Below are 27,148 nucleotides of genomic sequence, written 5' to 3' on the forward strand. Positions count from 1 at the left end.
GCACTCACTCTGTGAGCTTCCTCACCCGTTTAATGCCCCACAAGTGCCCTGAACCTTCTGGGCAAGTCTGCAAGCTGCACAGGCGGGCAGAGACTCTGGGAGCTGGGAGAGGCAGAAGGACCCCAGAAGGAGACGGAACAGGGGAAAGAAAAATGCCGCAGCCAGTGAGAGAGCGAGAGTAGGGTACACACAGCTGTGGGGGCACAGAAACAGCATCCACATAATGCAGGGGGCAGGACCAGAGGCGAAGACAGGGCCGAGAGGCCGAGTGGCTTCGGCACAGGCGCCAGGCCTTGCCCCATCCTCCCACACCAGGAACACCGCGCCGGTCTCTGGGACACTGTGCCGGCCTCCGGGACTTCGCGACATCGCCCATTGCTTTCTTGCGGGTGTTTACAGACTGCCAGCACTCCTGGGCTGCGGGGGTTTCCAGCCCTTCTCTGGTGAGGCAGGGGAGGTCTGGAGGTGCCTGCGGTCGGGTGGGCCTGCTGTCCAGACACCCTGCCCCACCCTACTCCCTAAGTGCAGGGCAGGACATCTGCCTGCCGGGGCTGCCCTCTTTCCTCCATCCCTGTCTTGCCCCTAACCAACTGAGCAGCTCACTTTTCCTGCCTCACCCTGGTCCAGCTGTGTCTGCCCCCGACCCCTGGCCCTGCTCTGGGGTCCCTCCCATTTTGCAGAACTGCCGACCCCCAGATCCTTGGCTGGGGTGGGGGTGGTGGACACAGAAGGCAACGACCACCCATGGTCACCCCATTTCCCTGCACCCTGTGCTGGTCAAGATGTGCAGAGGGTGTGGCCAGGGAGGCAAACAGCACAGGCCTTCTAGAAGGTGCTGAAGGAACTTCATGCCTCATTGAGAGAGTTTCCAAGTTCCCTCTGCTAGAAAATTATCTCCATGAGAAGCCCAGTTTTGGGGCTGGTGGGGTGATAACAGGTGTGAACCCAGCTAAGCCTCAGTGTCGGGGCTGGGGACTTCAGAATGACAGGAGTGGCTAAAGCTGACAGGGCCCTGGGAACCAGGGTGGGCCAGGCTTCCCATTAAACAGAGCCCAGAGAGGCCAAGGGGCTTGCCCAAGGACACACAGCACCGAGAACACCAAGCTCCCGGACTTCCCATCCGGCTTTTTCTTTTTCCTTCCTCCCAATCCTTACTTGCTGCACAAGCATTATACACACAGGAAAAGAAACCAGGAAAGAATCATGTGTAACCAATCCCACCACCTGCACCCCAGCACCTGGCTTCCTACCTCCTCCTCCCCCCGGCTTTGGCAATGGGCCTTCTACCCAGCTGGGACTGTGGATGTTGATATTTGGCACCTGTGGTTGCAGCCCTCTCCCGCCACACGCCCACCCGGGCCTGAGCCCTGGCTGCCCATGATGGTCTCCAGCCCCCATGATCAATTCCACCCTCAAGTGACAACCGCAGACCTGACTGTCCTGAGGGGAGGGGAGGGGTGGGCCCAGCTCCAGCTCCCACAGCAGCCAGGGAGATGGAGTTAAAACAGCACACACTGGACCGTGTCTCTCCGCTGCCCGAAACCCCTAATGACTTCCCTTCAGTCTCAAGAAGTGCACCCTCCTGACCCCGGCCCCTAAGGCTCTGCTGGTCCCCTCCCTCCCTCCCTGTCCAGTCCCGCCCCACCTGGCTGGCTCCAGCCACCAGAGTCTGCGTTCAGTTCTTCAAACACGCTAAGCTCCATGGTCTCAGGGCCTTCGTACATGCCCTTCCCTGCACCCACAATGCTGTTCCCTCAGTCTTTCATTGCCCAGCTCCTTCTGCTTCAAAGCTGCCCCTTCAAAGATGTCCTCCCCGGCCACCCTGCCTGAAGCGGGTTCTGCTGTTAGCCTCTGTCTCGGGGTCCCCACAGACTGTGAGCCTATCAGGACCAAGACTTCATCTCTCGTTCCCTGCTGCACTGAGGTGCTGTCACGATGCCCGGCATATAGCAGGTGTCCAATAAAGGAGTGAGTGCCTAAGTGGATGAGTGGGGAAGGGTGGATGGAGGGAGGAAGTCGGGCGCCTGTGCTGAAGGGCTCAGGACCTGACTGGGGAGGTCTGGCTGAGGGCAGACAGAATGAGGAAGGATGCTGGCTGGCTGCCCAGCCGGGCACGAGCCAGGACGAGCCAGTATTTGGCTGGGTCTTGCCCTGCCCGGTCCCCACGTGGCCATGAGAGTGGGGTGGGGTCAGATCAGCCACACCAGAGACCTCAGGACTCAGAGCTGCCAGCCCCTGCCCTGTTGGCTGGTTCCTGCTTCCCTGAGGAAGGCGAGGCTGTGGACAGGAGGTGCCACTGAGGAATGGGGGCTTCACGCCACCCAGCAGGCCAGTGTCGGGGCCTCCCCCAAATCCTCCTCTGAGCAAGCGCGAGCCCTCCCAGGCATCTGTACAGGTGCACACGCACAGGTGGGCAGAGCGCCCCCACCTCCCTCCCCGCTCTCCCATAGGCCCCAAGGTCCTGCTCCTCCCAGGACACCTCAGCCCTCGTCAGGTGGCACTGGCAGCCCGGCCGTGGCATCTGAGGAAGGGGTGGCAGCCGTGCCAGGCATCCAAAGGGCGGGTGGGGGAGGGGCAGCAGGTAGCCATGAATGGCGGCCTCCCTGCCAGGGCACGTGAGCTCTGCCTAGCGGTTCCCGGGGCAGCAGCAACTCCTACCTGAGTACTGTGGTACAGTGGCCAGCCGGTGCCACGTCCCTCCCCACCCGGCTCTGTGCCTTGGTGAGGTTTTATTGTGAACACTGAGCCCACAAGGTGGGGGTGTGGCTGCCGGGGCACTGCTCAGAACCCACCCCGCATCCCCAAGCCTCGACAGTACCCCCAGCAATCACTCAGACTCCTCAACACTTGTCCCCTCCCCGCTCCTTGGGCAACCCCAACTGAACAGAGGAGCCGGGCACTGCCCGCTCTCGGGCAGGAAGCCAGTGGGCAGGGAGGTCCGGGGCGGCAGGCTCCCAGCTCCATCAGACGGATACCTCGGAGCGGAGCCAGCATGAAATATTCATGCAGTAAATGGTGCAATTTTGTCTGCATTCAGCCGACTTCATGTATATTTCAGAGTATTATGAAATGGTAATGCCGTGCGACAGAGGCAATGCAGCCAGGAGGGCCAGAGCTGGGGGCAGGGGGGGTCTCGGGGTGGAGATGAAGTGGGTGGGGAAAAGGACCCCGTCCCTTAGGGGCATGGAGACGAGAATGACCAACTCTCTGACCAGGGTGGGCAAGAGATTGCAGGTGCCAGCACCTCTAAGATGGGGGAGGCAAGGACTGGAGAGTGGGTGGTGGGAGCCCCCAAGGGCGCCACAGTCTGGAAGGAGGCAGCCCACCCCTGCACCCCCAGGTTGGAGGCACTCCAGATGCACTCCCCTCCCGATGGTGGCTGGGAGTAGAGCTGTTCCCACCCGCACCTCTCCTCTCTAATGGCCACAGGGCTCGGGTGTCAGGCCAAAGCCTTGGTGCCAATTCAGCACCGCTGCTTCCCAGGTGCATAGCGGCAGGGCCTCTTGGGAAGACCCCAAATGCAGACCCTCCCTGGCCCTTCCAGGTGGGCATCATTCAGCGGCCTCGTCCCTCAGCCAGGCCTAGCCATCCCCTGGTGCATGAGCCGCAATCTAGCCGCTGTTCTGGAGACTGACACACTTGGGGGCGATGGGGAAAAGGTCTCGGGAAGGAGGATGCGCCCACCTCAGTTGCTAGGCTCTGAACTTTCTGGGGGTCTTGGATGCAGAGAGATCTGGCATGCCAAAAGGTCACCCAGAGAGAAACTGTCCTTCAGCCTCTACTGTCCAGGACTCAGGTTTGGTGGTTCCGTGGTGGCCACCCCAGTCCTCCATTCTTCATCCACCCAGGCACCGACCGTGGCTTCTCTGGACCAGCCTCCCGGGGCCTACACCAGAGGAAGAGACCCCGGCTGGGAAGGCCCCCATTCCTAGGGGCAGTGACCCCAGAGGCCTGGCAGCCCCACACACTGCAGGGGCAGGGGAGACCCTCGCCTGAGCTGCTTGGGCTGGGAACTGGGTTTCCTTGGCTGCCCTCACCCCTCTTCCACGTCTCCAGTTGGGCAGGCCTAGGGTCCCCATGGTCAGCTAGACCAGGGATACACAAAATCCAGCCTTTGGGCCAAATCTGGCCTGCTGCTTCTCTATGTAAATAAAGTTTTATTGGAACCTGGCCACACCCACTCACTCACACATGGTCTCCGGTTGTGCCTGCACTACTGCAGCATCACTGAGGAGTTGCAGCAGAGGCTGTGTGGCCCGGAGAGCCTAGCCTAGGTGCTGTCTGGCCTTGTACAGACTGGGCTGGTCGGCCCCCAAGCTGGACAGCAGAACGGGGTGAGCCTGGCTTGCTGGAGTCCTCGGCTCCTGCAGATGGGAACTGGCCCTTCTCAGGAGTCCTGGGAGGAAACAGGGCACGCTGGCAGGCGCAGGGACTCTGTGCCCTTGGCTGGCTGTGTTTGCCCCACTGTGGTGGCTGGGTGAGAAAGAATTTCATCCCTGGCAAGCTACGGAGCCACACTGTCTGGTCTGCAGCCTCCCTGGCCAGAGCGGCGGCCCCTGCGCTCTCCTCAGCGGCTGCTGTGGGCCAGGGAGGCGGGGGAGGCGGCTGAAGGGCTGGGGCCTCTGGAGGGCCCCCAGGGACCCAGAGAGACACCTCCCTGCTCTCTCCTTTGCGTGTCTTGCCCTGGGTTCCGCTCTTACTCCCTGTCTTCCACCCCAGGGGCCCCACTCTGTCCTCACACTCCCTCTGCTTTCGCCCTGGGCTGGTGTCCATCAGCACCCAGGCACTGTCCAGTCTGCAGGCCCTGTGGCCTAGCCAAGAGCCCACAGCTGTCCATCCCCTCTGTGGACAGCCCACCACCATCCATGCATCCCTTCTACAGACACTTACTGCAAAGTTTCTCCCCGTAAGGCCCCAGAATCTGATCAGGACCCTCCGAGGGAGCCTGCCAAGAACACGGATGCCTGGCCTCCCGCTGGGTCACCAAATCCAGCCCACAGACAGCGAGAAATGGCTGATGCCACCTACTGACGTGCCCAAAGGACTCAGTGTGCTGAAGTCTGAGGACCCAGGGGTAAGGCTGTGCAGGGGCTGGGTCTCCCTAAGTCCCTAAAAGCTGAGATGCCCTGGGCCCTGAGCATAGCCCCACTCCCTGTCCCAGGAGAGCCAGCTCTGCGGGGGGACAGAGGCCAGGGCACGAACAGTCCCTCGCAGGCCCACGCTGTCCTCACCACCACCTCTTAAGGCTGGCAGTGCCCTGTCCTACCCAGCTTGGCACATGGTGGTCCTGATGACCAAGGGCACCCCACTCCCTGGCTGGCCAGCCCCGGACGAACAATGAGTGCTGCTTATGGTCACTGCACGTCTGGAGACGCAGCAGAGGGGAGGCGACTGCAAGCTCAGGTGGGGCTGGATGGCCCTGGGGAGCTGCCTCTGTTGCTGAGATCCACCGAGTTGTATCACCCCCTCCAACTCCTACGCTGAAGTCCTAACCCCTAGTACCTTAGAATGTGGCTATGCGTGGACACAGGGCATTTAAAGAGGTGATTACATGACACTGGGGTCATTAGGGCGGACCCTAATCCAATGACTAGCGTCTTTACAAGAAGAGGCGAGTAGGACACAGACACACACAGAGGGACGACCATGTGAGGACACAGGGCAAAGATAGCCATCCATCCACAGCCAAGGAAGAGAGGCCTCCAAAGGAACCAACCCTGCCCACACCTGGATCTTGACCTCCCAGCCTTCAGAACCACGAGAGGAGAAACACCTGTTGTTTACGCCGCCTGGTCTGTGGCAGACCAACACAGCTGCTTACTAGTTGGCTGACCCTGGACAGGCTTCCTATGCCCTCTGTGCCTCAGTTTCCTCTACTGTAGAATGGGATAGCAATGTGCCCACCGTTCGGGCTGTGGTGAGCCCCTTAAGATGTGAAGAGCCTGGAGCAGGCTGAGCAGGCTGCAGGGAGCACTGCAAACCGGCTCCTGTTCTTACACTTCCCCACTCCCCCGAGGCCGGGGCACTGGGCACCTCGCTTGCAGCTCTCATGCCAGCTTACTCCCAAACACCCCAGTCAGAGCCCCTACAAAAACAGCCACAGGAGCAGAAGCAGGCAGGGTCTGCTCCCGATAGCCCTTGCTAAGGACGCCCGACCAAGGCTGGCAAGGAAGGCGGCTAAGGCTTGGAGCTCACTGTTTTCCGGAAGGAGAAACTGAAACCCAAATGAACAAAGGGCTCCGGGGCTGAGCGGGGCATGGAGATGTCCAGGACAGGAGCCCAGCTGCAGGCACAGCCCCAATTTATGTGATTTTTAGGGACCTGGAAAGGGATCTGGCTCAGCCCACATGGCAGACACTTCTCTACCATCCCCAACTGCTGCCCCAGGACAGTTACTGGGGCTCCCAGAGACAGACGCTCACGGCTTCCAGGGGTGCAGAGGAAGGGACGGTGTGGAATGTGCTGAAAGGCCCAACCAACACTGCTTGAGCACCTGCTGTATACTAAGTGCTTTCATACAGTGAAGGTGAGGCTGCAGGCCATGTCCAACTCACAGAAAGAGAGGCCACCCAGGCACCAAGGTGATGCAGCTACTGAGGCCACACGAGAAGCGAGTGGGCCTCTCCGTGGCGGGCGGGTAGTGGGAGTTTGTGCGAGCTGGGCAGCGGAGACTCTGAGAGCTTTGCTGGGTGGCCAGGGAGGCTCTGACTCAATGCCCAGCAGCGGGTGAGCTGACCTGGGGGTGCCCAGGTGTCCACTGAGAAGAGACCAGGAGGCAAGGGGTAGGCTGGGATGAGAGTCCTCGGGGTACAGCTGGCCCAGGCAGTTTCTCCTCACAGATTCTACAGCCGGAGAGGGAGACGGCTCAGGGGCATGCCTGCCTGCGGCCCTGGCTCTCCAGGAGCTCTGAGACCAAGGCCCCCGGCTTAGCCCAGGCTGTACAGGAAAGCCATCCTGTGGGCAAGGCCTGGGAGCACAGGGAGGGCTGGGCTCCACACGCATCTGTGGCAGGCTTCTGGAGACTCCTGGAACACCCCTGCATTCTCCCTTCATTCTCAAGCAATATTCCTTTGGGGAAATGCTCACCTGGTCTCAGCTGAACCCAGGAGATTGACTGCCACCCACTCACACACTCAAGAGTTCAACTGGGGTGGTAGGGACACAGGACCGTGCCCATGCCCACACTGCATGATCGCAGCTGGGGGACACAGAGTGACATGCAACCACCACTTACACGTACACATTGGTCACACACACGTCCACACTAAACCATTTGCGCACAACCCCACACACACACACTACCTCCACACTCACACCCTACAGCTGCGGCAGAGGGTGACGACAGGTCGCTACTCCCACCTCCCTCATAGGACGAGGGCAGCAGCGAAATGGCTCAGAGGCTTCAGCCAGGGTGTGTGCGTGTTCGCCGAGTGTTCCAGCATCCCGGGGCAGTTCTCCCCACCACTGTTGATACAGCCCCCACTGCCCTCTGAAGTGCAGACAAAATGGAAGGCAGCTCTGCTCAGGACCTCCCTGGCCTCAGGAAGGGCCAACGGGCAGCAGGGGCTGCCTTCCCCAGGCACACTCCACTTGAGTAGTGACTGTCTAGCTCCAGCCCCGGGGGACTCCCCTCAGATCCGTGAGTAGATGAAGCTGGGGATTAGGGAACGCAGACACAGCTCCAGGCCGGGAGGAAAAATCCATGTGTGATGCATGATGCCCTCCCAGACGTGGGGCGATGCAGGTAGCCTGGAGCCAGGCCTGATGCCTAGGACCCCAACATTTCCCTGCACCCAAGGGGTGGACCTGGGGGCCATGCAGGCACTGGTGTAAGGTGCGAGCATGTGAGCGTGCAGCAGACAGCCTGGCAGTGTCCTCCCACCTCAAGCTGCAGGGCAGAGCACGACAGATCCAACATGGTCTCTGGCCGGGGTCTCAACTATCCTATAAGGCCAAGGCCTAAGTTCTAAGAGCTGGGCGGTCCCCAGGTATGTGGGGCAGTCACAAGCCTGCAGCTGTCCCTCCCGCCGTATATCCATCCCAAACTCACCCTAGAGCAGGCCTGGGCTCCCAGGGCACCCCCACATCCCACCTGCCCACTCTCAAACTCTTGGGCCAGAAAACTCTGAGAAGGGACAGCAGGACTTGGGACTCCCTCATTCATTCATTCAATCGCTCATTTTTTTTTTTTTTAATAAACATCTTGGCAAGCATAGTGGCTCATGACTGTAATTCCAGCACTTGGGGAGGCCAAGGTGGGTAGATTATTTGAGGTCAGGAGTTCGACACCAGCCTGGCTAACATGGTGAAACCTTGTCTCTACTAGAAATATAAATATTAGCCAGGCATGGTGACATACACCTGTAATCCCAACTACTTGGGAGGCTGAGAGAATCACTCGAACCCAGGAGGCAGAGGTTGCAATGAGCTGAGATTGCACCATTGCACTCCAGCCTGGGCAATAAGAGCAAGACTCCATCTCAAAAAAAAAAAAAAAAAAAAAAAAAAAAAAAAAAAATCTCGTGGGCTGGGCACAGTGCTAACTGCTAGCAACACCCAGGCAAGGAAGATGTCTATCTGGTTCTTGAACTCCAGGAATTTGGAGGTTAGAAACACCGCAGTCCCTCTGCAGATAATCTGTAGCAGGACAGAAAACGAAGCCTGGCTATGGTGGGGTCATCTAGACTGAGGCACTCAAGGGAGGCTTCCTGGAGGAGGTGGCTCAGCTGGAGCCTTGAAGGATGTACAAGAGTAAGCAAGCCAAGGAAGGGGCCAGCACGAGTCAAGTCACAGAGGCAAGAAGCACAGATGTTCACAGAGCCCAGGGGATAGGCCAGGTTGGAGGAGGGACACTGAGAGGCCCCATGAAGCCCGTCCTCTGTTGCCAATGAACCCTTCATGGAGGCTTAGAAGCACCGCATGGCTCCAGCACACGCCTCGATCCCATCACTTCTGTCTCCGCAGACCAGCTGGGGATGCTGCTCCAGGAAGTGACCTCACCTTTTAGATACAATGCGTCCTCCTGCAACCCAAGCCCCTCGGGGTGTGTGCAGGCCCGGAAGCTGGCCTGTCTGTTCCTGCAGCTGGTGGTTGAAGTGCCCTTGCTCTTCCGGTTGTGGCTCTTCTATTTGTGTGTGTGTGTGTGTGTGTGTTTGTGTGTGAGAGACAGGGTCTCACTCTGTCGCCCAGGCTGGAGTGCAGTGGCGTGATCTTGGCTCACTGCAAACTCCGCCTCCCGGGTTCAAGTGATTCCCCTGCCTCAGCCTCCTGAGTAGATGGGATTACAGGCACGCACCATCACTCCTGGCTAATTTTTGTATTTTTAGTGGAGATGGGGTTTCACCATGTTGGCCAGGCTGGTCTCAAACTCCCGACCTCTTGATCCACCTGCCTCAGCCTCCCAAAGTGCTGGGATTACAGGCGTGAGCCACCGTGCCTGGCCACACCCACACTCTGTGGGGACCAGAGCCTCCTGCCACAATCAACCCACAACAGTCAAAGGAGACTATGAGGCCCCAGCGGGACTTTCGGGGGACAGGGATGGGAGGGAATTCAGGACTAGACATATTACAAAAACGCTCACAGCCTTCCACCCCCAGCTGCCCCTGCTGAGAACTGGGAGCCAGAAAAATGAGGCCAAATCTCAGGGTCATGGTCATGCTCCTTGTAACCTCTGGTCCCATTAAACGAGCGGCACAATCCCAGCTTTACCTTGCAGAGCCAGACATAATGGGGCATTAGAAGGGAATTGAATTTCCCTTTAATTACAAGGGCCCACAGACATTGTTTAATTTGTAATCTGGGAGTTAATGTGGTGTTCCCCTCTTGCAGTCGTGGGGCTGCCTGCACACACGTTTTCATTCCCCGACAGAGCACGGGGCGCACCCTGCAAGGTGAGACGTCGGACAAGGCCCCCCAGCCCGGCGAGCGGAGTGCCGCGCCCAGCCCCGCCTCTCGCCTGTCTCCAGCCAGGCCCACCACACGGAGGACGTCAGTGTGGCTGTCACATGTCACATGGAGCCCACATGCATGGAGCCATCCTAATAGGCAGGCAGGAGCATAATTTTTCCTCTAATTACATATTCAGCACTTCTGAGAAAATGAGATTTTAGTAATTCAATTGGACTGAGAAGCGGGGCTATAATAAAATGAAATTTGTAACAATCGTGCAGTTAAATTAGTTAAATGGAGAGGAAGGAGCTGTGGAAAATTGACCCCTCGATCTCCTAAGGACTAATCAGACATTTGAACTGAGTTGTGCTAACAAAGCCCTCGGGTGCTGTGGGTGGTGCGGGAGGGGGTGGGGGTCTCCCAGGGCAGGTGAAGGAGGCGACGGCGGAGAGAGCAGGGCTGGGAGAACAGGGAGGGGCAGAGGACAGCTCAGGGCTTGGGGAAGTAGGTGCTGGAATGGAAAAAGCCAGTGGCACGGCTTCTGATCAAGCGGTTCTCAAACTGCAGTTTTCAGAACATCCTCCAGTGCCACCTGGAGAGGGACAAAGTCACGGAGGAGACCGAGGTCTGACACACGCAGCTCTCAGGTGCTCCTGAGCACAGGCACGCCAGGGCTGTCTGGGGGAGAGAGGGTGACGGCGGGACCAAAACTGTGCCCACCTCACTGCCAACCTGAAACAGAATGGTTCAAGCTGGGGGAGAAAAGCAACTTCTGGCCAGGGTGTGGCCACCGCTCCCCCATCTCACCTGGGAGCACCCGGCCCCAGGACCCCAGCTGGGTCCCTCTCTGACCTGGGCCAGCTCCCTCCTTGGGGCTGGGCAGCACACTCGGCTGAACACCAAGTCTCACAGAGGGGGCAACTGCTCCTGCCCCACCTGGGGAAAGCCACAGGCCCGGGGCCTCCTGGCCTCACGGCCTCAGTGTTCTGAGGGTGTCAAGAGCGGAGGTGTGGACCCCAAGCCTTTGGGGGAACTGAGAACAAGCCAGAAACACAGCTCCAGGGATGCTCTTCGGGCTGCAGTGGGGCAGAGCGGAAAGGCCGGGGCATCCGAATGTCCTTCTGACGCTGCCCCAGACCCCTCTGGTTTGCAGAGATCCTGTCATTCAGGAGAACATTCTCCCCAGAAACCCTGGCAACATAAAAAGTCAGGGAAGTCCCACAGCTGGAGGGCAAGATGGGAACCGGGAAGGTTGCTGCCGCCTGGGCCAGCCTGGTGCTTTCCTCGCCCTGCCCACCCGGCACTGGGTGCAGAGCTGCCTGGGTGGGGAAGGCCCAGACGGATGCCCCCCACCCACCTGCACCCCGCCTGCTTCCCTCCTGGCTGATGCAGAAGCTTTGCCAACAGGGTGCCCCACCTCCTTCAGGCACCTGGGACCGCCAGATGTAGAACGGGTCTCCTGTGTTCAGCTCCTCCTTGCCCAGGTGCTGTGGGTGTCTCTGGGCCAGATGGCGTCCAGACAGGCCTGCTGGAGCCCACCCAGCCCGGGTCTCCTGAACTATTATGCTGAGCCATGCAAACAGGCTGCGGCCACTTGGAGGCGGCTGGTGTCCGGGAGGGGGGACTGTGCCCCCTGCCCCGCAGCCGACCATACAGCACATTCTAGAATATCAGTAGAAGCAGCTTCCTGCTTTCCTCTGCAGGCAGGCCCACCTCCACCCTGCAGCTCAGACAGAGGCAGCAGGGAAATGAATATGGAAGCTGGAGGTGTTGGCTCCAGGAATCCTTCTGTGCCAGGGTTCGGGAAAGGGCGAGATGGGGAAGCTCAAGGTTTGGGACGGGGGAGGGAAAGAGTGGGCCAAGAAGATCCCAGAGATTCCAGGCCTCCGGGAGGGGCGGGCATGGCTGCACCCCAGGGTCCCCACTTGGCAGGGGCGGTGGCGGCAGCGCCCGGGCAGAAAAGTACAGCTGCTCTGCAGGAGCCCAAGGTTAGGGCGTAGTGAGCAGCTGGGAGAAGCCAACAGGCTGAGGACTTCCCGTGGGCAGCACCGTGCTGAGCTCGTGGGGTCGTCCCACTTAACCCTGAAGACCCCCAAGACACAGGTGCTGGACTGTCCTTGGCTGTGGAGTCCGCAGCTTGGGTGCAGGACGGGGGCTCTGCTGCCTGGTGAGAGACTCTCCTGGGGGTGGGCGGGACCTCGCCCCTTCAGTCTTGGGGAGAGGCGTTACATAATTAACACCTTGGGTGCCTTGGTGCATGGCCAACTTTGCCAATGAAAATGGTGCCACTGGCCCTTGGTGGGAGGCCCAGCGTCAGGCCATAGTATGGCGGAGCAAAACAAAAGTGCACGCACTCCTCGGTTCATGGAGGTGAGCCCTTCTCTGGGCAGCGGAGGTCCCAAGTGGGAAGGCTAGGGGTCCAGGGGCCCTCCTGGGAGCCTTATCTGGGTGGTGGCTGCCCTGATGCCCCAGGAGCTGGTCTTCCCATGTGCCTGGGCAGCGGGTTGGGAGGGCCAGGGAGAGCCAAGCTGCAGAAAATGCTGCAGCCCCTGGAGGGCACAACTCACCCTTAACTTCCCTCGCCCCTCTCCTCCCTGCACCAGAATCACCCAAGGGACCCAACGTTTCACTCATCTTTCCACCCTTAGCGCTGGGAAGAAAATGAACCCTCAGAACAACATCTGCTAAGGAAAGACCAGACCACACGCTCATCTTTCTAGAGCCAGGAGGAAGGAGCCTCTGACATGGCCCCTGAACAAACGCAGCTGGGCCACACCTAACAGGAAGGGTGGGACGACGGGGAGGCATGGGGAGCAGCGGGGAGGGACGGGAGGCGGGAGCCACGGGCTGATGTCCTCTGCCCTCCAGCGCCTTCCTGCGCAGCCCTCTGGGCTCGCTTCCCCCTCCCAGGCTGCGGTGAGCCATTCAAATATTTATCCTTGTGTCATCTTCTGAAAGGGGAGTGAAGAGAAAGAGGGAGGGCGGAGAAAAAAATCCGAGTTTCTCATTTGAAAGTTAATTAGTCTAATTAGGTCTAATTAAGAGCCCCCAACACAATGCAGCTCACAAATGAAGTGCCGGCTCCTCATTTCCTTTGGTTCTCATTTTAGACTGATCTGGGAAAGCCTGGGGAGGAGGGGGTACCTGGGGAAGCTGCAGGAGGGCACAGTGGGGTCCCATCCCTCTGGGGGACAGGTGGCGGGGGCCCCTGGGCAGAGCTGGCAGGTGCATATCCCGATTCCTCCATGCCAGCCGTCCCGGGGGGTGACGGGATGAACTTTTAAATCCCATTCTTAGTGCTCTCCCGTTTTCTGGCTCTGGGGCCCCCCTGGAGAAATTCTGGCTTCACTGGCTGGGTTCCCTGGCTCCTTCCGCAGGTGCCTCAGTGACGATCTTCAGACCTGCACAAGGGCTTGGGGTCCATGTCCAGGACATGCCCCACCGCCAGGTTCTGGAAGCTTCCAGAAGTTAGGCCAGGTCACAGGATCATTCGGGACTGAGTCCTGGTTTGGGGGCCCCGTGCCTACCTGGATCATCCCAAAGGAGGGCAGGGCAGCAGCAGATACCATGAGACGCCCTGAGATTGTGGGCATTCTGCCCACAGCAGGTCTGGGAGCCAGTGACATGCAGCGGGCTTGCTGAGGACGCTGTGAGCCAAGGCCCTGCAGGGCACCCACATGCACTGGCTGGGGAGGGATGTGCCCACAGGCGCTGGGTTTACACAGAGGGAAACTGAGGCCCAGGGAGCTGGAGTGAGATGTTGCACAGATCTGTACCCAGCGTACATCAGAGTTGTGATTGGAACCAGGCACGACAGATGGATACAAACCTGGACTTGGCCCATGCTCACCCTGGGCAGGTGAGGGTGAACCTTGGCTCCAGACAAACTGGAGGGTATAATTCCAGGCAAACACCAGTGTAGGAGGGGCTCCTTTCCCTCCTGCACCCCCCAGCGCAGCCTCCCGTGGGAGGGGAGCCTCGGCAGGAGCTATGCTCAGGAAAGGAGGCCAGGGCAGTTGTGGGGAGCCCTCCAGGAGCTGTGGCCGCCCCGGGCTCCAACTCAGGCAGCCGAGACTGAGCCATGCAGCAATGGGAATGGCCGGAGGGGCTGACGTCTGAACCAAGATCAAAAGAATTAAGTAGGCTCAGCCCTCAGCCACAGATGAAGGGGAGTCCAGGAGCCACCCACGGGGAGCCGAGATGGGGGAAGGGAATTGACGGGGCTTCGGTAGGGTCCCGAGGGAGGGCAGAGCCTCAGGGAAGGCGAAGGCCCAACACCCCAGCACTGAGGTCCGGGGGAGGAGCCCCGCCCTATGAATACGCACAGGTGGGGATGCAGGCCCTTGGCCCTCACCACCCACCTGGCCGAGGGAAGCCCCCAGGCCACTCAGAGCCCACCCACCCCTCCTGCCAGGGCTGGCCCAAGCCAGGTCAGAGTGTCGATGCCAGGCTGGGCTCAGTGGGAGAATCAAAACAAAGGGAAGTTGCCAATAAACTTTTTGGGTGATGGAAATTCAAAAATTGGTTTCTGGGATGGTTGCACAACTGTGAATTTCTTAAAAGTCACTGAATTGTGCTTTCCAAAGACTGAATTTTACAGTATGCAAATTACACCTCAATAAAGCTGTTAGAAAATAAGAAGGGGAAGAGACCAGTGGCCATGCCTCTGGGGGCCTAGAGACAGCCTCAAACAAGGGACCACGAGGAAATCCAGACCCCTGGCAAGGTGGGCACTCCACCCCCACCACAGATGCGCTCACAAGGGCAACCTTCTCAGCCACTCTGGGCCGCAGTTTTTCTCTTCTGTCAAATGGGAAGATCGATCATATCCTGGGGCTGCTGGAGGCTCAAGTCAGAGACTTCCAGACACAGTGCCAGGCACATGGCCAGGAACAAGCCGAGGTACAGTGCCAGGCACAGTGCCAGGCTCGGGGAGTGCTGGGCCCCCTCTTCCCTTGTTCTCTCCTCAGGGTCTCCATCAGGCTCTGGGGGGCCCCTTCTTCCCCTCCCTCTGGGGTCTCTATCAGGCTCTACTTTCCTATTAAGCATCCTCCAAGGAGGCCTGATTTGAGGGCTGTGGGTCCATGGGACCTTGGCTTTCATGGGGCCGTATGATCCCCCAGCAGCCTCCCATGGGTCATGGAGTCCTTTCCTGGCCATCACAAGCTTGGCAGGGTTGAGGACTCCAATTTACAGATGAGGGAACCAGGCACTCAAGCCTGTCTTCTGGTCTGTCTCGCTCACCCTGGGCTCACTCACAGCCCCAGTCGCGGTCTGCCTGTCCCCCCAGAGGGAGGGTGCTTGGTGGATCCCCTGCAGTCCCACCACCCCTGTCTAGATTTCTCGCTCTAAATTCTCCCTGCCAGCTACCCTGGGGCCCCTTCAACCCTGGCCCTACCTGGGGTCCAGGGCACCCTGGAGCCAGAGCACAGGGCCTGGAGGTGCCCCAGGGACCCTAGAAGCTGCCTCTCTGGGGATCTGGATCCTCTCAGAGTTCATCCAGGACTCATCCAGGGGCAGCAGAGAGCCTCCAAAGGCTCTATGGATTTCCGAGGAGGGAGCAAGACATAGATGGGCCTTCCCCAGGTAAAAGCCTTTCCCTTCACCTCCAACCACAGAGTGGGGGGCAGTGGGGGTCCCTGGCCAGACCCCAGCCCCAGGGCTGGGTGAGGGCTGGGTAATTGGGGAGGGTGGTTGGCGCTGTATTTACGGGGTCCTGAAACAGTGGGGCCAGCTCAGAGGCTAAGGAGCCCAGAGGGCTCTGATGCCCCAACCCTCCATCGGGAGGTCCATCCCTGAGTCCTCTGACCACGCTGCAGCCTGACCCCTGACCGGCAGGGCCCTGAAGAGGCAGGTGTGGTTCGCCGGGGGTGGGCCCCCCACCAGGCAGGGACCCCACAACCAGGGCCTCCAAAGCATACTTCCAACCCTTAATTAAAATAAACCCCCCCACACCAACTCATGAATAGCACAATTGCATGGCACCTGCCTCAGTATGGGTTTAAATTGGGAATTGACCAAATGGAAATAGTCAAGATAAACTATATATTTTGTGACCTTATCTTAGCAATTTCTTTTCCTGATGTCATAGATCCACAGCCTGAGAGAACAGAAGAGGCCTCTGCCCATGGGGGCTGACCCCACAGCCACCCTATGTCTTGTGGCCCCCCGACCCTGCCAGCCAGGAGGTGTCCTCACCCCCACTGGCCCATGAGGAAACAGGCTTTGAGGGGAGAGGGGTCACTGAGCAGGCGTGGGCGGCCTGGCCTGCCTGTCCACATCCGCTGATGAATGCACTGAGGTGGGAAGGCCCTTGGACAGGCCACGGCTGTGGCCTCTCTGCGGTGGCCCAGCAGACACAGAGCTGTGGTCTCCTCTGTCAGCCAGTGTGTTTGGGAATGTGGCCCATTTGCTGGTTCATCCTCCCGGCTCACCCTGTCTTCCCGCTGGGCTTACACGCCGGGTGCACCCTCGCCTGGCCCTGGGTCACGAAGGCACTGAAGATGCATGCAGGTAGGGCAGAGAGCCCACTTGGTACTCACGGTACCAGATCCATAGCAATGCAGCCGCGGCCCAAGACACGCGGCCGTGATACATGCCTGCCACCCTTGGAAACAACCAGTACCCCAAACACAGATGCAGGCTCTCGCCACACCTGCCGCTAAGTGGGGGACCTTCCGAATGGCCTCCTGGTCCTGCTCAGCTCCCAGGAAACAGCCCAGCTGCAAAGGGCGGATCCATAAGGGGACCGTGTGAATCCCGGTGTCATTTTCTACTTGGGACCTGTAAGAGGGACAAAGGCAGCGCTCACAGCCCCGATTCAGACACGCAGCAGGGTGCCCACCTCTGCTTGGGCCCAGGGCAGTCGGCAACCTGGGTTTCACTGGAGGGGCTTTTTCTTTTTCACACACCCTAGGCATCCTGAACTCAGATGCTGGGGTAGCAGTGAGGATTCCATATAGGGGAAGGGCTGGGACCACCCCCTGGGCTGTGCGGTGGGCTGTCCCTCTCCTCCTCCCCTGCTCCTTCACCCACTGCAGGTAGGACAACTACCTGCCAGCAAACTGCTCCCATAGGGCCCCTCTAAGAGCCAGCTAAGATCACACCCCACCCAGGACCCAGGACCCCGTCTGCCTCCCCCAGGGCTGCAAGCCCTCAGTGCAGAGTCCATGTGCTCCCACCATGGTACCCTGCACACTACAGCCCTCAAGAAACAGGAGGCGGCACTGAGGGCCCCACCTGGTGTGGTCCCATGGCATGAAGCAGCCCCCAAAGGCAAATTCACAGGCGGGTGGGAAGGCCACACACGGGTGTGCTGGGAGGCTGGCAGAGGCTGGGTGGGGAGAACGGGAGGCGGCTGCCACTGGGCATGATGTTCTTGTTAAGATGGTGAAAATATTCAGGAACTAGAAGTGGTGATGGCTGCACAACGCTGAGAATATATTGAAAACCATGAAACTGTACACTTCATGAGAGTAAATTTTATGGTATGTAAAGCCCACAGATACAAATCATTAAAAGGAAAGGAAACGAGGAGAGGAAAGAAGAAGAGAAGGAAGGAAGGAAAAGAAGGAAGGAGAAAGGAAGAGGAGAGAGTAAAAAAGGAGGAAAAGTGGGAGGAAAGAAGGAGGGAAGGGAGGGGAGAAGAAAGAAAAGAAGGAGGAAGGCAGGCAGGGAGGAGGAAGGAGGGAAGGAAGGGGAAGGGAGGAAGGAGGAAGGAGGGAAGGAAGGGGAAGGGAGGAGGGAGGAAGGAGGGAAGGAAGGGGAAGGGAGAAAGGAGGAAGGAGGGAAGGAAGGGGAAGGGAGGAGGGAGGAAGGAGGGAAGGAAGGGGAAGGAAGGGCAGGGTCCGGAAGGAGCTGCCTGGCTGCAGCAGGGCTCAGGCCAGATGTTTACGGAGAACAACAGGTTAACAGTGTTAAGCTTCCAGGACGGCCAGGTGTTTACGTCTGGCTGGGGAACCAGCTCCAGTCCAGGCAAACGGGTCAGAGGGGAGATAAAGGAGCCGGACCTGAGAGTCCCCTGCCAGGGGCCTGCAGCCCCAGCCTGGAGCCTGAGGGAAGGCTCCAGGACCAGGGGAGGGAAGGTCTTTTCTCTACCAGGGAGCCAGGGCCTGGGGGCTCTTGAGGGCTGGGGGGGAGTCCCTGGTCAGTGCAGGCCCGAGTATCCCATCCACCATGCGTCCGCACCATCCTGAAGCCAGAAACCACCTGTTCTACAAGGACCCCTCCGTGGTCTGTCCGTTAGGCCTCCCAGGTATACCTCTCCTGCTAAAGCTTCCCCATTCACCCTTCTCTGTCCCTACTGCTGCCCCTGCCCACACCCTGTTCCGGCCGTCCCCAGTCTCTAGCTTTCCAGCCCCTCCTTTTCCACCCCAGTTGAACTTTCCTTACGTGTAAATCTGATCCTGTCACTCCCTGCTCAAAGACCTTCTGTGGCTCCCTATTGCCTACTGGGAAAAGTCAAAATTTCTCAGCCTAGAGCCTGAAACACTCACTCCCTTGTACCCCGCATACCAGCTGCTCCAGGAACCCCGGGGAACCCACTCAACCCTGTGTCTGTCCATGTAAACTGCCGCCCTCATGTGGATGGTCCTGTTCACAGATCCACTGCCACAGGTCCGGACCCCAAACACGGAGGGCAGAGCCCTGCTCCTGAGACACCTGCCTAGATCTCCGATGGAGATAAGCCTTATTCCTTCTAGATCTGAGCTGTCCACTTCAGCAGCCACTGGCCCCACGTGGCTGTTGAGCAACTGAGGTGGGGTGTGAGTGAAAATTACACAGTGGATTTTGAAGACCCAGCATGAAAAGAGAATGCCAAATATCTCAATCATGTGTACATTGATTAAATGTTGCAATGAAAACAGTTTGGACTGGGTTACACAAAACACGTCATGAGCACAAATTTCCTCTGCTTCCTTTTACTTTTGCAGATGCGGCTATTAGAAAACCGAACATCGTCCGTGGCTCCATTGCGCTGGCATCTGCGGACAGGGCTGGTGTAGGCCAGAGATTGGCCAGCGTTTTCTACGAGGGGCCAGAGAGCAAATATTTAGAGCTTTGCCGGCCATATGGTCTCTGCTGCAACTGCTCATTTCTGCTGTCGCCCGGCAAAAGCTGCCACAGACGACACGTAAACCAATGAGCGAGGCTGTGTTCCAACAACACTTTTAAAAAATAAAAGCAGACAGTGGGACAGATTTGTTCCACAGACCCCTGAGCTAGATCTCTGGTTTCCAGACTTTTGAATCACACTAATTACTAACATGTAATTAATTTTTTTTTTACAAACTAAAAAAAAAAATAGAGAGAAGGTCTTGCCACATTGCCCAGGCTGGTCTCAAACTCTTGGGCTCAAGTGATCCTCCCAACTCAACCTCCCAAAGTGCTGGGATTACAGGTGTGAGCCTCCGCACTCAGCTGTAATATTTAATTCAAAAAGGGTGGAGGAGGGGGAAGATCCATTAGAATTGCCAACCTTTGGCTGGGCGCAGTGGCTCACGCCTGTAATCCCAGCACTTTGGGTGGCTGAGGCAGGCGGATTACCTGAGCTCAGGAGTTTGAGACCAGCCTGGCCAATATGGTGAAATCCTGTCTCTACGAAAAATATAAAAATTAGCCGGGGGTGGTGACACACGCCTGTAATCCCAGCTACTCGGCTGTAAGGCTGTAATCCCAGCTACTGAGGCACAAGAATTGCCTGAACCCGGGAGGTGGAGGTTGCAGTGAGCCAACATTATAGCACCGTACACCAGCTTAGGTGACAGAGTGAGAGTCCATCTCAAAAAAAAAAAAAAAAAAAAAAGAATTGCCAACCTTTTATTTTCCCAAATAAGGACATTTAAAAAATGAACGGCAGATATTGCTATCACAAAAATGGGCATTTCAACACAAAAAGTGAACGTCTTTATCTTTATGAAAACCATGACTACATTATTCTGATTTTGCCACAGGTAGTTCGTGAAAACTGTCACAGACACAGCCTGCTGTTGCCTGGGGCAGGAGCTGGGAGGGGACTGGTCTAAGTCTCGTCTGAGGCCTGTGGCCACGGGAGTTTCTTCGAGGCCACCCCATCCAGGTCCCCCTGGTGCTCCTCATGTTCTAGATCAGTGTGACTCCCTGGGCCTCCATCTGATGGCGATTCCAAGGGAGGAGGCTTGGGGAGCCGGAGGGTCTGTGCTTCTAGCTGGCTCTCCTTACTGCAGGACCAGAGGGAGTAGGGAAGCTCTAGAGTTGCTGTGTCCATCAGGAAAGAATGTTCTAGATCTGCCAGTACATTGTGACCAGTACATGTGACCATGGGTCCTGGAAATGTGGCTCGTCTGAACAGAGATGTTCTGTTTGTGTAAAATCTACACCCAATTTCAAAGACAGTACAGACACAAGAATGCTCACGGTCTCTAATAGTTTATCTCATCCTGATTATTCTGGGGGATAAGACTTGAGGTATGCTGGGTTAAACAAAATGTACGATTGAAATTCATCTCATCTGTTTCTTTTCACCTTTTAAAAATGGCTACTGACGGGTGAGGTGGCTCATGCCTGTAATTCCAACACTTTGGGAGGCCCAGGTGGGCAGATAACCTGAGGTCAGGAGTTTGACACCAGCCTGGCCAATATGGTGAAACCCTATCTCTACTAAAAATACAAGAAATTAGCTGGGCGTGGTGGCGTTCATCTGTAATCCCAGCTACTTGGGAGGCTGAGGCACGAGAACTGCTTGAACCCAGCAGGCGGAGGTTGCAGTGAGCCGAGATTGCACCACTGCAGTCCAGCCTGGATGACAGAGCGAGACTCTGTCTCAAAAATGAATGAATGAATGAATGAATAAATAAATAAATAAATAAAGGCTACTAGAAAATGCAAACCTTCCTGTGGCAAACGCTGTATTCCTATTGGACAGCGTTGTTTTGGAGCCTCTCAGAGAGCCAGCCAGCCTCTGCTGAATTCCTTTGGTGACACGGAACTTACACCTCAAGAGAGAGCCGATGCTAAAGGCATTAGCACTGGAGACGTCCTTGGAGGTCGTCTTCCCACTGCCATCCCACCCTCCAGTCCTGCTAGCCCTGTGCTGCCTGGTGGGAAGGGCCTACTATCTCTAAGGGGTCCACCTGCAGACTTTTGAAGATGGTCAGCTAAGATCCCAGTTAAATGCCCCTGATGCCTTTAGCTGATCTTCCTGGTCAACCTTCCGAAACACACAGTGGCTTGGCAGTGACAGCACAGCACTGGATGCACCAGCAGGTCTGGGTGGCTCTGACCCCATCCCGTCTGCTCACTGGGTGATACAGCAGGGGGCCTGGGAGGAAAACAGTGAGCTGGAGCCACGCCTGGATCTCAGACTTTCCTGATTTTACCCCAGGCCTTCTCCCACCGCGCCTCGCCATGCAGCTGGAGATGGCTTCATGTTTTTATACCATCCACCTATCGGAATGGACTCTCCCTGGGTCTTCCTGAGACCCTCTCCCCGTGCTGAGTACAGAGCTGTGCACACGCCACGTGCTGAAGTGGAGCCCTGCTGGGGGTGGGGGGTGGGGGGTGGGGGTGTCAGCGACATCTTAGTTACCCTTGACCCCAGGGTCACTGGATCTTCCTTTTAGTTCCCCTGAATTTGTTGGTCTAGCTCCTTCTGAAGTCCCATCTGCTCAGCTACACCAGGAGACGCAGAGGGAAACGGCGAGCGTCTCAGCCCCAAATGGGGAGAACAAGGCCTCTCCCCTGGCCTGGTGCTGGGGACCAAGGAAACCTCCAGGGTGAAAACACCTGGTAGGATTCCTGGGGCAGGGACAAAGTGCTCTCTACCACGTAGCTGTCCTCTGCCTTGCCCTATGGTCAGTCCCCGCCCCCACACACACACACTCACATTGCACACTCACATGCACTCAAACTCATGCCACATGCACACACATGCACACAATGCAGCCACACATGCACACACACAATGCAGTCACACACGCACACACACAGACACACGCACACAGAGACACACGTCCACAATGCACTCTCACACACTCACACTCACATGCACTCACATATGCCACATGCACACGATGCAATCACACACGCACACTGACATACGTCCACAATGCAGTCGCTCACATGCACTGACACACACACACAATGCACACCACTCACACGCACTGACACACACACAATGCACACAACCACTCACACATGCCCGTGCACACAATGCACACAACCACTCACACGCACTGACACACACAATGCACACAACCACTCACACACACTGACACACACAATGCACACAACCACTCACACATGCACGCGCACACAATGCACACTCGCTTGCACTTACACGCACACAGACACATGCACACAATGCAGTCATTCATACGCACACATACACTGATGCACACACAACACACTGCCCCCCTTAGCACAGGACCTGGCACAGTGAGGAGCAGGTGACATTTGTCTAAGGGAGACTGAGGCCTAGGAGCAGGTGACCTGGGCACAGGAGAGCTAAGCATCCCCTAGAAGGGTGACAGCCACGAATCCCAGCAAAATGCACTTTCATCCCCAGTGGCCTCTGCCTGGAACGGTTCCTCCTTCCCCTGCTTGCAGGCCTCAGCTCAGGGCCTCCTCTGCCCCTCTCCATCACCGCCCAGGCACTCCCCAGCCCCTCCTGCCTCTTACTTCCTCTCCCTCCATACCTGGCAAGTCTATCTGCCTCTTCAGCGACACTCGACCTCCCTTCCCCACCCACATAACTCTGCCAGGGCAGTGGTGACTCACGGGGGTCTGATATGCAGGTGGGCACACCTGGCGATGGCCAAAGGACACATGGCTGAACAGCACTTGGGCAGCGTGGGGTCCCTGACCCTGAGCACCTGTCATTTCCCAACTGGCATCCCTCCTCTTTCACATAAGGAAACTGAGGCTCCAGGGACCAGGGGCTCACACTAGGTGACCAGGCTGGTCACTGGAAGGGCCCAGGACAGCAGACTACCCCACTCATCCCCTTCCTCTGGAGTCCCTGTCATAACGGCTTCACATGGACACGGACCTACGACTACTCCCAAGGCTGGCACGGAGTCACTCTCCCAGGATCTCCCGGTGTGGGCGCTGGCCGAGGGTGGGGTGACTGGGGTCCTCTCCCGCGGGCGTGCTGCCCACTGGAGTGTGATGAAGCAGCCTCCTCCCTGCCTCCAGGCGGTCCAGAGCCTGGCAGACACACCGCCTAGACCACCCCTCTCCCGCCCCGCTGCCCTGGCTCCCCAGTGCTCCCTGGACGAGCTCCCCAGGGTCAGATGCTTGAAGCTGACTCACCACAACTCAGACGCTGGGCACGCCCAAGCTGCCGGCTCCTGGGGTGGTGCCTCTGAGGGTGATTAAGAGGCTGTTCGGAAGGCCTGGATTGGTGGTGGGCGGCAGGTCCGAGCTGTGGGGCGCAGTACCCTCTGCACCCCCAAAAGCTCTCCGGAGAGAAGATGTAAAACCCTGCCTGAGGCCTAGACACAGATGCCCCGGCTGGAAGGGCAAGACGGCTGGTGGACTCCCTACTCTCTCTGACCACCTGGGGGCTCGGACACACCCTCACAGCCAGTGCTGGAGAGATGTGCTTGTCGCCCTGGGGACCAAGTTCTGTGGTTGTGTCTGTGAACCCCAGGAAGGGCAGGACAGGGTCCTTTACTCCCGACTCTAAACTCAGGGCCTACTGCGGTGCTTGGCCCAAACGGCGGCTGCAGGAGGAATTTGCGGAGGGCGTCCTCTGGAGACGGTGACGCCCCACCTCTTTGCCTTCTCCTCCTCTGTCAATTCCCTGAGCTGTGCAGGGACCCCAGGGTAAGGGCATGGTCCTTGGATACAAAGACCCTGCCTGCCCCACAGAGGTCTGGGCCCAGCAGAGACAAGACTTGCTCCATTGCCCTTCTGTGGCTGTCGGGCCCATCTCTGTTGAGCTGGTAAGGGACCCACTGCCCACAGCTGGAGCTGGACCTGCTGGCACCAGAGCCCCCAGCACCCTCCAAGTAGGGTCCACGGCATGAGCCCGGCAGCTCAGCAGAGCAGTCCCAGGCTTCCTGCCCAGGCCCAAGCCCCCCGGCCCCAACTGGGTCTCCTTCCAGAGCTGAACTCGCTGCCCCGGAGGGACTAGGAAACCAAAGGCCATGTTCCAGCTGTGCTGGTAATACAAGAAGTCACAGTCAGTCCTGCTGGTCTTAAGTAATGCGATTTGCAAGATACGCACGGCCCCTGACAAGCCAAGTCACTGCTTGGTGGATGAGTTGCCTGGAGGGGGTTGCCCGGGGGCCTAGTTAGAGCCTGGAGGATGAAGAGGGGCTGGAATCTTCCAGGAGGAAGTAGGGGTGGCTCTCCCTGAAGGAGAGAAGCAGAGAAAAAAAAATGACTGTGGCAGAGAGGAGAGAAATTACGCAGGGAAGGAAGAAAAAGGTGAAGAGAGAGAAGATTAAAAGCACGGAAAATTCTAGGGGCCACAGCTGATCATGAAGGTGGAAGAAAAAGCGTTAAGGCCAGTTAGGAAGCTCCGAGACAGGTGCTCCAGAGAAGGAAGCCAAGAGAAGAGACAGACGGTGACCTGCAAGCTCCTTCACGGAGGTCCCAGCTGCTGTCCCAGACCGAGTCGAAATCCACTGGCCTCCTCCGGTCCCTGCTGACCCCACGATGCCCCCTGGGTCCCACACCGCCAGGAGCTCCAGACCTCCCTCTGGATGCCTGCCCATGGGACTGTCTGTCCTGGTCCAAGTGCCACATGGGCCTAGCCTGGGCTGAGCTGGGTGCCAGGGATTGCAAGCACCTCCCCAGAGCTGGCCCAAGGCCACCGCTGGCCGCCTCCTCTCACCCCCGTCCTCTCCCCACCCTTGGAACCTGATATTCTGCTTTAAGCCACCTTTGGGTTGTGTCCCCAGGACCAGAGGACAGGAGACAGAAGGGCACGTGGGCTGGGATATCTTGGCCTCCACCTCCTCCAAGGACGGCAGCCTTTTGTGCTTCCCAAGTTGTGTGGCTCAGTGTCTGCCCCGCAGGTCTAGCAGGCAGCAGACGCCCGCTGTGCCAGGCTGGAGAGGAGAGGCCGGAGGCACATTCATTGCATGGCTGCAGCGTTCTCCCCTGCCCTCTGCTAACCTCCCAGCATGCCACATGGCCATCAGCTTACCCCCTTCCGTGAGCCAAACCTGCTCCTCTGGCCTGTACCAGCTGGCCAGGGGGCACACTGGCACACCCATGCTGCCCACCAAGCCCGGGTCCTCAGGTGGGACAGGTCGGGATGGGCATTCTCTCCATGTCCATCCCAGAGCCTGGGTGCAGGTGGACCTGGTACTTAGACCCTCCATGGGCAGGGGTGGGGGAGATTTTACTAGCGATTGCTGGGAACTGGTACATGATTCAAACCTTAGTCTGCTCAGTCGTCCAGATGAGGTTTTGCAGCCTCTTTAACGGAACTGAAAAATCCTACCACTCTGTCAAGCGCAGAGTTAGCTGCTCCCCATTGCCTGGAGCATCCCTGGCCCCGGCCCTCTCCAGACCCTGAGACACACACATCTGTCCATGTTGGGAGGAGCCCCAGTCTCTGAGCAGAGACGACCCCCAGGGAAGCTGGAGGTCCGAGGCTGCTGACTCCACACAGCCCACATGCCCTGCCTGGTCTTAACACTGAGCAACCCACCACTCCTCCACTGAGCAGCCTCCATCGGTGCCCGGGGCCAGAGTTTTCTCCTCAGCCATCACTGCCCAGCTCCTACAGGCTCCTTCCCCCAGCCACGCCCACCAGCCATGCTTATCCTGTGTCCAGCCAGCCAGAGCTCCCTGCTCAGAGAAACCCACTCAACCCACTGAACAAGACACTATGTGGAGGTTTCCGAGACTGGACCCTCTGCTTTTCTGAACCCAAACGAATCTCCTAAACATTGCTGGGTGTCAGGGTTCGGGGAGCTCAGGCTAAAGACCCGCAGGAAAGCCAAGAAAGAGCTTAAGCCTGGAGAAGCCTCCAGATAATGCATGTTTTCTTTTGCACATGGCCAAGAAAAGTGGTTGGAAAAGGACCAGAACTTCCCGAATCTTCGTTGTTCAGGAGAAAGCAACATGGACTCAAGCCCCAGTTCTGGAATCTGGCTGCCTGGGCTGGAATCCAGTTTCTGCTTCTCAGAAGCTTTCTGAGGTAGTATGTTACCTAACCTCCCTGTGCCTCGGTTTCTCCAACGGATAACGTGCGTGTCCACACCCTCGGCAGATTCCAGAACAAACGTCAGCTGCCAAGGAATGAAACTGGGGAAGAACCCATGAATGTAATCGAGCTACTTCAGTAACCAAAAGACATCAGGGTGAAGAGGTCTCACCTGTGCGGACACGCGGCTCAAAGCGAGGGTCGAGGGCCATCCTCTTCCCCAATCCTTCCCAGAGAGCGAGGGCACAGGGCCGCTGCGTGGGTTCATTCAGAATTAACATCACCCGACTTCAACTACTTGTCTGGTTAAATTCTCCAGTGAACAGGACAATTTTTCGGATGTGGCTGCAGCCAGCAGTCTAGACCTGGGCAGCAAAGGACGCTGCCACGGGTGCACAAGCTGCTGTTCAGTGCCCTCCTCCCCCCACCGGCCAGCGGCGGGATACTCTCTAGCCACCCATGCCGACCCGCGAGCCAGCCTGTCTCAGACGGGGCTCCTGGAATCCCACCAAGTCAACAGGGGAGGCACCAACAGCCCACGGAACAGAGACTAAACGCAAGGCGCAAGGGCGGTGCTACGTCTGCCACAGTAATTAATCCTGATTAAAAATGCCTGTGATTAGCAGCCTCGCTACCTTAGAGGGAAGAGAGAATGATTATTAATAAGAACAGTGCCTCCTAATGAATCTCAAAACAGACCCTAGAATCCCCCGGCCCCTCGGCGGAGCCTTTGGGTTCCACAACCGGAGGGAACGTGCTCTGCTATCAACAACTCCAAGAAGCAATTGCTAGGCACCGTGAAGCTGCACGGAAACGCCGCATCCTCCACGGAAGCTTCCGGTGCCTGGTGATGTTTACCTCGGCAAGGGAGACGATCTGTGATTTCACCTTGATTGAGCACACATGGAGAGCAAAAGCAACAGAATTCACGAAGCGCAGCCCCAAGAAGGCCCCGGGTCCTCTCAGGGTCGGTCCCTCTCCCCCCGCCAGCCCCCTCCCCTCCCCTTACAATACTTTAAGGCACTCACAGCCCTCTCCCCCATAGCCGTTTACTGGCATGCAATCGGACAGAATGATAAGATTCTCTTTTATAGGACACTGCAGTTTAATAAT

The 27,148-nt window shown here is 57.9% G+C and overlaps 2 protein-coding genes across 52 annotated transcripts in view; one reads left to right on the forward strand and one right to left on the reverse strand.

Moving 5' to 3' along the window:
* RBFOX3 (RNA binding fox-1 homolog 3) overlaps window positions 1-27,148 on the reverse strand; it is a 523,127-nt gene that overhangs the window by 63,271 nt on the left and 432,708 nt on the right.
* Window positions 8,180-13,678, forward strand: LOC144336029 (uncharacterized). The gene is made up of 2 exons (XM_077973139.1): window positions 8,180-8,280; window positions 10,363-13,678. Exon 2 carries the CDS (start codon window positions 10,956-10,958, stop codon window positions 11,889-11,891), a length of 936 nt encoding a protein of 311 aa, XP_077829265.1. The 5' UTR covers window positions 8,180-8,280; window positions 10,363-10,955; the 3' UTR covers window positions 11,892-13,678.

This window comes from Macaca mulatta, chromosome 16 (assembly GCF_049350105.2).
Source record: "Macaca mulatta isolate MMU2019108-1 chromosome 16, T2T-MMU8v2.0, whole genome shotgun sequence".
Taxonomy (NCBI): domain Eukaryota; kingdom Metazoa; phylum Chordata; class Mammalia; order Primates; family Cercopithecidae; genus Macaca; species Macaca mulatta.